General features: G+C 38.6%; 1 protein-coding gene across 4 annotated transcripts in view; it reads right to left on the bottom strand.

Annotated features, from left to right (window-relative positions):
• Positions 1-8,563: 8,563 nt before the first annotated feature.
• Positions 8,564-11,693, bottom strand: part of gcgra (glucagon receptor a) — a 34,805-nt gene continuing 31,675 nt past the window's right edge. For all 4 annotated transcript variants that reach the window (XM_053339186.1, XM_053339190.1, XM_053339189.1 and 1 more), the window contains one exon: positions 8,564-11,649. In XM_053339186.1, the coding sequence (XP_053195161.1) occupies positions 11,284-11,649 (366 nt within the window). In that variant the 3' untranslated portion in view covers positions 8,564-11,283. The remainder of the gene's footprint in view (positions 11,650-11,693) is intronic.

Genomic DNA, 11,693 nt, shown 5'->3' with positions numbered 1-11,693 from the left:
AAACCACCTGCTTTGTAGATGTACAAACAGTCCAAATCCAACAGGTAATAATTAAAGTTTTAGTTTGTTTGTTTGTTTACATCTCTACCAGATGGGTTCAGACTTACATCATGCATCAGTATTCACTTGCCGGGCTGCTGAGTAAATGAATGTGCAGAGACCCGAGGAGACAGCTTTAATCTCCTGGCAGCTTCTGTTCACTGGACCTGTATCCTCACTATAAGGCTGCAGCAGGTAGCAGAAGCGTGTGATGCCCTTCACTCAATGCTCAACAGTCTCACTAAGTACTGCAGTACCAGACGGAAATGGCACACCATGTGTTCCTTGCTAACTCTTTTGTATGACCATCAAGGAGGTCATGAAACCTTGAGCAGGAAGTTGCAGTGGTACAGTCAGTCCTTCAGGCAAAGGGAGAAACCAGGGAAGGTGTGATGCCGTAATAAGAAGGTCATAGTCTGGTGAGAGAGTCCCATTAATTAAGAAGGTCACACAGATGTCATGCTGTCCGCTGAGAGTCACGAGGCTTATTGATTTCACTTGAATGGAAAATCCATTCCATTCAAGTCAGGATACTGTTGCTCAATCTAACATCCAGCACAGAGTTTTTAATGTTGTAATCTAGATAATAAAGAACCAAGCTGTTTAGCTCTAATGAGTAACGATACAGCTGAAATTTAATACCCAACAATGATGATGTCACTTTACTGCAGGTTTAAATAGGTAGTGTTGCCAGCACTTTGCAGGCTGAGTGAGAGACAACGTTCTGAACTACTGCTGTTGCTATGTAATATTAAAAAAAAGATTATACAGTAGTTGAAATCTCAAACAGGACTCCATCTTCAGTTTGACAACCTCATTCTTCCTGGCACTGCATCTTTTTTTGTATGTGGTTTTTCAGACAGTAGCTGAAACTCGTGCTCCATGAAATATACACAACACAGACAGTTGCACACAGTCTGATGATGTACTATGCCACTCAAAACAACAGGACATTACTTTGTGTAAGCAGGAACAACATAATTTACATTAATAAAATAATATGCAATACAGAAAAATATGTACTATTATTCTGTTACTGCTTTGCATATCATGCTTTCAGGAGTTCCACAAGGCCCTGACTTTGAACATTGCACAGGACTCTAAAGGACTCTGATAGGTGTAATGTCCAAACTGCAATACAGCTGTAATGCTACAAAATATTCTGATACACTTTGTTTCTACCTTCCATCAATCTAGTGTCATCCTATTATCCTTTGCAATGGTCAGAGAAGAGGAGATAAGAAAGGAGCAAACAAGGAGAGGCAGAGGAGAGAAAGAAGAGAAAGAACACAGCTTTGACACTCACGTGCTTATGGATAGATTAATATATCTGTGAATCAACTAAACATTTTAAAATATGGTAATTCTTCCTATTTTCCATTTCTTGCCATTTCTCTCATTCATTTCAATTACATGTCTTTGTTTAAATGACATCTTTGACAAGCTTTTAAAAGGTTTTAAAGGTTTCCCTAAGACAGCACATAATGGCTCAATCTGAAATAGAGGAATTAATTGATGTTTCGAAGGAACTTTCAGCTCTGAAAAAATGTCTTTCTCTGATGGTCCATTTCATTTTGAAAAGGATGAGTGTTTTTATGCAGATAGTTTATTACTGAGTGACTCTGGGCCAAAAGATTAACATCACATAACACATGTAGGATAACGTGACAGAGCCAGAGTAACAACCTTGTTTGTATTGTAGTTTCTCTCTGTGAGTTTAACAGGTCATATACAGTCAATGTAATATTTTTTTCTCACTGTAAAGCAGTCTTGGGGGAGTCTTAGAGAGCTGGAGGAGAATGAGTCCTCCTGTAAGCCATAATAAACATTTTTACCCAAACACCTCCCTCTGTCTGTACTTTGTCTTATCTGGTTTCATAAGCCTCATGGGTAACATTTAGTTTTCACTAAGCAAACAGTCAAATATATATAAATGTATACATATAGATATATAGATATACATTTATATATATTAGGAGAGAAAGAAGAGAAGGAAGAGAAAGAACATATAGATATACATATATATTTGACTGTTTGCTTAGTGAAAACTTGTGCAGGACATTGATTCTTTCAGAGAGACCTGCTAGGCAGAGAAAATAAAGCAGATGATACCATGACTTATGTCAATGTGTGAATACTTTCAATACACACTTTTGCTCAGTGTCTTTGTTTGAAAGCTGCTATGGTAAATGTCAGGGTAGCCACAGTAACTTAAGGGAGTTACTGTCATAAAAGATGACATTATAAGCTTGAGGGAACAGCCTCAATAGTCTTAGAGGTACAGTAGTTTCACTGGCACTGCCTGAGGTGAAGCAGCCTGATTCTCTCAAGGAAACTCTGCTCAGCTTCTATGTCGATTATGGCTGCTGTCATTCTCCATAGAAACCATGAAAAAAGGCAGCATGAGTTTGGCTTCTCAAACTCTTTGGGAGGTTTGCCATACGCCATAATTGCTAATGTCCTTGCAGAAAGGATTTTTAAATTCAGACTAAAGCACGTAATAGTAACTACCCAAAAATCTGTCTTATTAGTATTTTGGCCTTTGAAATGAACAAAATACACTCATGCATTTTATTGATTAAATAAGTGATTTTCAATTCAAATCACAAAAAGGTTTATTGCATGTGTGGAAAATCTGAAAGTATGTTTTTCAACCTTAATTATTCCATTATATTTGGAACTGTCAGATAAATATGCTGAAATTAAAGTAAAATAATAAATTAAAAACATGAAGATCCTCCTTTTCCAATCCTGATGGAAAGTTTCGTCCTGACCTCACCTTGCAGTCTCCACTGAGACGCAGTATACACACAAAACTGTCTCCTTCTTGCTGCTTGAGTTGCTGCTTTGAGTCGAATGAAACGCAGCAGTTGTGAAGTGGTTTCTGACGAATAAAGAAGGACAAAGTTCATTTGGGGCAGAGTCAGACTCTACCTCAGTCAGACTCGTGCCCTCACAGTATCAGGAGGCTTTATTGTCACTTTGAATATTCAACAAATTTAACATCAGCAACCTAAAATAACACAATGTGTCCTCAGGCAATCGAGGATTTTTCTACCTGTCTACACACATCTTACACTTTGTCTTTTCATTGGTCAAATAAAGTATTTTGGGGTGTTTGTTGAATATCAGTGTTTCAGTTCTGCTGTGGAGATTTTCCTTTTGAAAGGAGTGTTTTGCAAGATGCTCATCAGGCTGATTCACATCCAGACCCCTGTGCTGCATTTCTGTCAAAGTGTGGACCTCCCTTACTAAAACATCTGCACTACTAGAGCTATGAGGCACATTAAAAACGTCAACTACATCACGTAATTACAATATCACATTAACAAGCACTGCTTCTCTTCTCTGTGACAATAAACAGTAAGTGAGCCTGACATTACACTGAGTACTTTATGCATCATTATCTACATTAGCATCTATTTGGTCAGTGTCTAATTATTTTCCTCACAGTCTCATGATTGCCATAATTTATTTATCTTGACAATCAAAGTGAATGAATAAAGGACTGGCTTAAAAAAAAACACCAATTGCTCGTGTCAACTGCTGTTAAAGGTACTTCAGTGGGAATGACAGTCAAAAGCTGTTATGCAAAACTATCAGGTCATTCATTAGTTTTGACTTTACAAATTGCTCAAACTGTGCATGCACTTTCAGCACATAATTGAGGTAAATTAGTGTCTTTTAAATAATAGCATGATGAAAGCAATTGAAGGAGCCATTTATAGCATGTGTAAAATTGCCTTTCTGTCATTTTCAGGGCTTTATTTAAGACTATTTCTATGGTAGTTACATCCTCATTTGAGTAAATTATCGTGAGAAGTCCGGTCGTCTTTTTTATCCTAATCTCCTCTGGAAATGATAAGCAAGCAAAGAGCTAGAAAAAAACCTCACCATTAAATTGAAATGACAGCTAAATCAAGAATTAAAGCTCAGTTTGCAGGTGACTGCTTCCAACTTTACTGACTGAAAATAAATTTTGATCTAGCTTCGCTTCTGTGGTTCATCTGCAATAACCATTATTCCCTTGACTCTTTTTAGCCACAGTGCTGAGCTCAGAATATTGACGTGCCCTGAAAGCTCTTCTTTTAATCCTCCTCTGAGAGGAGCTTTTGGTCATTAGACTCCCATCCAGGCCAGAGTCATCTTAGGCCCTCGATCTGCCTCAGTGCTTCCGTTACCACCCCACTGTCTGAGAATATTGGATTTATTAACTTATTCTGTATTTGATGGCTGTAATCTGATTGTACGTACATGTAGTTGATTTAATTTGGCATGTTTGTGACCAGACCGTACAGGGGTGTTGACAGACTATTAGGCTGTGGTGGTGGTGGGAGGGTCTCTCAGATGTGTGTGTGTGTGTGTGTGTGTGTGTGTTTCAGATGGAAAGTAATCTTCTTCATACTGTATTACACAGGGATGAAGTAGCTTTGGTAGATTGGGTTGCTTTGACCCACTGTGTGTGTACTCAGGGGACTCAGCTTGAGAGAAACGATAAAACAACCTTTCACAGCTAATGAGCTCTAACAACCTGACTGATGACGCTCATGCATTAACCAAACCAATGAATCCAGCCTCTTCCTCACTGCTCACATCTCGCCTGAAATAGACAAGTGATGCCAATGTAGCTGCATTTTTTTTTTTCATGTCAGTCATTTGCCATGCTTTCATGGGCAGAAACAAAAAGTTATGCAACATTATATTGTTGTATTTCAGGGGAGAACATTTGAATGTACCTTTGAATGTAAGCACATCTGCTTGCTGGGTTGTCAGGTTTCACACAAAAGAGACAAATACATTTAACCTACAACTTCACATAGGTCAAATCCCATCCATTTTAAGTTAATTAACCTACACAGTATGAGCTTTTCTGTTTTTTGTTGTTGTTTTTTAAATTAATTATGTAATTTCTAAATGGCTTAATGCCTAAAAGGTTAGAATAGAATACAACTTAATTATCCCACTGCAGCAGGAAATTTGTGGCTGTCTCGTCATTTTAAACAATAATGTCAATCAATACAATTAAGATGTCAACCATCAGCAGTACTGCAATCTACTGCATGTGCCAAATCCCATGTATATGTTTTTGTTGACCAGCGGTGTCATAATGTTATCCAGTAGGCATGAACTCATTTTCAGTGTAGAGAGGATGTTTAGTGTCATTAACAGAAGCTTTCCTGTATAGAGCAGTATTATACAAAACATTTAATGATTTAGGTGAATTTGTTTTATTTATCAGTCATGTTAAACACCAGGAACATCTAGACCGAGTCCAAAGCTTAAAGAATTTACTGATGAGAAATAATCTTTGACTATATGGTTTCTTACATAGTGTATCAACCTTATCTGTGAAATTCAGTTTATTTGAACTTAAATTAATATAAAAAAGCAAATATTACTGCTGTTAAAGGGGCTAAGTTGGGACCGGATTGAAGGCTGAATGCAAACTTGTTTTCAGCTAAATTTCAAATGCATTTTACTCTCTAAAAAATCCCCAAAAACCAAAACAAATTATCTTCTGGCTAAAATCACTGATGTTTCCACTGTTTTTGTCAAAACCTAAAATAGAAAAAGAACTGTGATTTAAATCCAAATGCATTGGCTAATTTCAGAAATGATGAACTGATACCAGACAATCTGAGATCTCCAATTACTGAAGTCTGGGGTTTTCTACATTTTGTCAAGGCCTCACCAGAAATTATGCTTTCCCCCCATTATCCTCCATGGTGAACTGCATGTTAGATAGATAGATAGATAGCCTTTTATTGTCCCATGGAGAAATTCATTTTCATAATCTGTCAAAAATGTTACTGCCACAGTATGAAGGGCTGCCCTAAAGACTTTGGATTTGTTTTGCAATCCCGGTTTTTTCTAGAACTCTCTAATTGTTTCCACCCAATTCTAACAATGAAAGCTACCAGATTGTCCTCAGTCTCTATGAGCCAATTATTAAGAGACTGACCCGCCAGTCAACGTTTTGTCTTTTGCCTATTTTTGTTAACAAGAGCATCTCATGAGACTGGTGTCCATGCTCACTCAGTGTGGGTGGAATGGCATGATGAATGGGAACTGCCTGTTTAGGCCATTCATCAAACTGTATGGGGAACTGATGACTCCAGAGAGTTTACAATGATCAATAGCTAAACTGAGTTAGTAAAGAACTGTTTAGATATGCACCCAACATGATTGTTCCCAAACTGCAAAAATAAAGAAACCATTTACTTTCTGTATAATGTTTCACTTCTAAGTTTCTAAGTTTCTAAGTCTAGGAAAAAAAAAGAAGAGAGGAGTAGAAAAAGAGTCTACGCTTAGCATCAATATACCCCACACTGAGAGCAGTCTTCATTTCCATGTTAACAGTGTGATATCTAATATTCGATTGCTTTTGAGCCCTGGGCAATATCATAGCTGTAGAGCTAAGGCCTGTTTTTAAAAGACTGCTTCTCACATTTCAATATTTTCAGTGACTGTGCCACCACAAAACAATACAACACAATACTTTCAGATGATAGATGAAATGAAGAACTTACTTTATACCCATGTAGACATCAGTAAGTTTAGAACAGCACTGTTATTATCATTCATGAATATAGCTTTATAAAAACTGTGTCAATTATGCACTAATGAAAGTAGATGGTTTTTTTTAAAACAATGACATTGCATTCATCCCATGTGGTGCAGTAATTGCAAATGGCCCGAAGCACATGTCACAGTTCATGCACAGTATTAACTAATTTAGCAATATCTGCGTGCACTGCATGCAGACATAGAATATAAGTAGCTTGGCAGCTTGGTGAGATATGTTGATGCTAAATATTCATTCAACCTCTGTCCCTCTCCAGCTGTGCCATGCTGAGGATCCCGGGACCTGATGATAGCACGAGGGCCTATCAGAAGGCTGAAAGTGGAGAATAACCCACACAATCTGTCTGTTCACATCAGGACACAAGCCCAGTTCAGAGGCCTCAGGGAGAAAACATAAACAATATATCCAATGACCTCTCCCCAATATATTTACTTCTTGTACATTATTGAGTGCAGACTAGATGCTGTTTCCACCACTTCCCATCTTCTTATACCCAAAGGACATTAAATCATTCCATGCAGAAATAAGCCCTGCAGCCTGCTCGATCAAATCATGTTCTAGTTACTTATTACTTTTCTTAAAGGATAGCAACCCTGCTAAACAACATCCTGTACATAATTAGTTGTTCAGACTGACAAAGACATTTCAGCATTTTCCAATTAATATAGCAGCTCTGTTTTATAAGTTTGTTTTTGGTCCCGGTGAATAATAATAGGTCAGTGTCATTGAATGTCTTTATCTTACTTTACACAGAACTGTGACTCAAGTAGCCTATAGGTGTGAATAAAAAAAAATGTAACCATATTGCATCAGAGTTTAAACATCTGCTTTTCTTACATTGATCACACACAGCTGGAGAAACAGTCGAGACTCCTTACCATGTAACAGTCCCTCTGTGTCATGTCAATATCATACATTTAACATGAGCTTTGTGTTCATTACAAATAGGATTCAGTTTTCCAGTTGTTGCACAAATGGGCAATCATGTTTCAGAGACATAGTCCCTACACTGACAGAATTACGCTTAAGAGAGAGAGATATCAGTGGGAATGAAAGGAAAGGGGACTGAAAACCATGTTCAAAACCTTACAATGAAAGTTTATCTCCTCAGGCCCACACACGTGTCTAACCCTAACCCTAACCCTCCTCTGTCTGAGCTGGCTCACTTCCTGCTGGCCCGACACACACATGAAAGCATGAAAATAACTTACAGACACAGTCTTCAAGACCTTTTACTTTTTATTTGAACTAACCGACAAAATTGTGTTTGTGATGCACAGAAAAATGTATCATTTTATTTTTATCAATATTTATTTCAGCACTCCTATACTCTTTCACACCTTCTTGTATTTGTATTTTTGGTTATGATTAATACAAATATTTTTACCTGTGCATAGACATGGTGTGTGGTTTTGTACTCTCTATTTGTGTGTATCTATTTTTCACCCACTTGCTTGTACATAATAGTGATATGTTCATGTTTAATCATATTTGTTTAGCTTGTCCTTTTGCACATTGAGAACCAACCAAAAACCAAGGTCAAAATCATAAAGCTGATTCTGAAATGGCAAACTGCTTGATAATCTTAGGGAGATGGGCTACTGTCATTTGTTTCATTGTTTTCTTAAAAGTTGGTGTCCCATCTTGTCTGTCCTTTTAGTCTCTAGCTGTTACACACAATGCCATGTTATCAGCAACCACCATAGATTTACTGTTAAGTTAAACTGAGCATGGTTAGTAAGTTAATGTGAGCTGATCCAATGACTCTTGGCCACAATAAGGAACAGTGTGTGCTGTCAAACAGTGCCTGACCCTGGGGTAAAATCAATACTCACCTCTGTTATGTGCCAACCTGGCTTTAGGCCAGCTGGGCAGCTACCTAACATCACCAACAAGCCAAAAAAAAAAGAAGAAAAAAAAAAGAACTGATCTGCACCAGCTTTCTCTTTTTTATTTTAACATTATGAATACAAAAGAGACACCCAACTAAAATCATTTTTCACATACATTGTTATTTATTCTTCACCATTTGGACAAAGTTTGCTAAGCGGACACAATATATGATGCACTGTACACACCTGAACACAGTCAGTATTCTACTGATTGGTTCCTCACACCAAATATACTGTACAAAATCAACTTTAAGAGAAAATAAAATGGAACATGATTTGGGCCATCTAAAGAATACATTCAAACAGAACCACTTTGGTCCAAAAAGGGGAGTGACCCAAGCTGCTGGCTTAAAAACATACATGATTATGGTCACAGTTTAAAATACATGTAATAGTCTGAAATAGAATTAGCAATATACTTTGACCATACTTATATAATCTACTGAATCTTATTTTACTCAAGGTGCACAACATTCCTTTGTAACCGTGTCAGTATCCAAACATTTCTCCTGCTCTGCAAAACAACAAAAACACTGCAGATTCACCTCTGAGCAACAGCAGCGTCAGTGTGTGAATCATGCTCCAAGCTCAATTCTAAGTATTGATATATCTACCTGCTCTATTACAATCCTCAGCAGATGTTGATGAAAAATTGCCTCAGCCTGTTCAACACCTGGCTGATGTGTAAATGCACAGAGCTATTATCTGAATGACAAACACGCTTCTCAGTTCGCTCTTAGCAACAAAATGCCATTGAGGAATCACACTGAGAATAGCTTCCGTTATAAAACACAGAGCTGTGTCTTCTTTATGCCTTTATATAGGCATGACTTCTGAGAAGTCCTGTGGTGTAACACTGTGTATGCTAGAAAGGGACGACCTCTGACCTCTGCGTTGTGTGTGAAGCCGCTTGCACCGGTTTATATCAACTCATTGCTCCTCTGCAGCCAGTGACTCATCCTACTGTAACACATCTGGAATACTGAGTCTGCTCAGAGCCATACCAACCTAAAAATATGCTTGTACGCGCACACACACACACACACACACACACACACACACACACACACACACACACACACACAGACCTCCATTCCATGAAATATATAGACAGCAATCAAATAAATCACCTGTATAAACACATATATACACACACAGTATTTACCATTATAAATTAACATTGTGCAAATAGTCATACATACAAAGTCAAGTTGAGTTAGTTCTGACTTAAAAACTTGATGAATTAATGTTCTGCAGGAGGCAATTTATTCAGAAGCAAATGTACCACTGCTAATTTAGGTTTCTTCAGCATCACTACAATGCTTACTACAGAGATTTTGTTCTATTTTTTGTTCTATGTGTCCACAGCGCCTGCGGACAGATTCAGGCTGAATATTAAATACTCATGTGGTCATTAGCACGGTCTGTCTGGCTTTATGCACTGATTTAATGGCACTGTACGGCACGTGTCACCGCCGAATGATTCACACAACGTACGTCTTAAGCTTACCAATTCTGTGCGATCTGCATGCACAACAGCCTATATTTAACATTGCAAAAACAACCTTTTGCCAGAGGTGACTTGTTATTTTGAGTCACAGTGTTGGATTCATACTTTATGCATGTGTGACTTTGCAGGTCACATCTACAGTATATGCTGTGTACTTTCATCCTTGATGTGAGTGCAGTTTCCCCTATCAGCTTTCATCTCAAGGGTAGAGTGGGCTGTGTAGTTCATTTAATACGATGAAGATGTGTGAGTAGCACAATTATTTGATAGCAAGGGAAACCGAGAACATACAGAGCTGCAACTATTACTTCTTGAAAACAAACCTGACACATTTACAGTTACAGCGGTCGTACTGTACTGAGTAATATCCAAGGTTTGGACCTATATAAAAATATTTACTTTTATCGGAAAACACCAAAGTAAATCAAGCGATGATCATTTTAGCTTATTTATAATTCATCTGACACAATCTCTTGACCTCTTTCAATGTCTATATGTAAGCCAGGAAAGACCTGGTGAGAGCAGCTGCCAATTTCCCATGAGCCCTGGATGGGGCCATTTGAACAACACTGTTGTCACTTCACTGTATGAGGTACAGTCAACAGAATGTTTTTTCGATACATTTTTCATCAAAATCAGTATAGACAAGAAAAACCTTACAGATATCAGAGCAAAGCAAAAAAAAAAAAAAAAAAAAAAAGTCTTACCCCTGTGTTACCTACCAACTTGTTTTGTGTCCCTTGTTTGGTCTTTTTTGTGTAAGCAGTCCAATGTCCAGTTTGCCTTTAACCTCTAGTACCATAAAACACACATTTGATACACAACACAAATTAAAGCAAGTTAGACCCTGTGTCTTTTTTTGTTGTTGCTGTTTTGTTTGTTTCTGTTGTTGCTATTTGAGGTTTCAGGGTTTTTTCTGTTTGTCCTATTATTTTACATGGCTTATCTGTCTTGAGATGCTGTTGTTATATTGTTCAACATGCAGCAGTTCCTTTCACTGTCTGGCAAAAATCCATTTATGAGACTTGCAGCACATTAGACATTTCAACATGGATGTCTGCCGTATTGTTCTCCATTCTCAGGCTGTGGAGAGGGCTGAGTGCCGCTCAGTCTCCCAGTGACACTGATCTCTGGGCGAAATGACAGAAGACTCTATCAGCCCAGCTCTTCACAGCCACCCAGTGCAGGATGCCAGAGCCACATGAGAGCTGAAGGCCCTCTATCTTTCTTCACAGAGTTCTTGCTCTTAGTGGCTTTCAGAGATGGCTCTCCACATTCTCTCTCTGAGCCTCGTAACACTGCACCTTGTCTGAAAGGCTGATGTCCTCCACTAGGGTGCAGTTACTGATGGTTCCCTCGTGCAGCGGGGATGCACACTGGCCTGCCCCCTTACTGTGCACCACGCCATTGTGGCAGCCAGCCACAAGCATGTGCCTCTCCTCAGGGCTGCAGATCGGGGCAGAGGTTTTGGCGATGTCTGGGAGATGAGGCAGCCGAGAGACGTGGTTCAAAAGGCTGCCGGTCTTTGAGTTGGGGGTATTGCTGTAGGTATGGCGGTACTCCTCCTCGATGTTCCTCCCTAGCTTCCAGCGCTTCCACTTTTTCAGGACCTCGGACTGCACCTGCAGAGAGGACAGAGATGAAAGTATATTAAGTATAGTATAGT

The sequence above is a fragment of the Scomber japonicus genome, chromosome 18 (genome assembly GCF_027409825.1).
Source record: "Scomber japonicus isolate fScoJap1 chromosome 18, fScoJap1.pri, whole genome shotgun sequence".
Taxonomy (NCBI): Eukaryota; Metazoa; Chordata; class Actinopteri; order Scombriformes; family Scombridae; genus Scomber; species Scomber japonicus.
The sequence above is the reverse complement of the archived record's forward strand: the minus strand, read 5'-3'. Positions and strand labels throughout refer to the sequence as shown.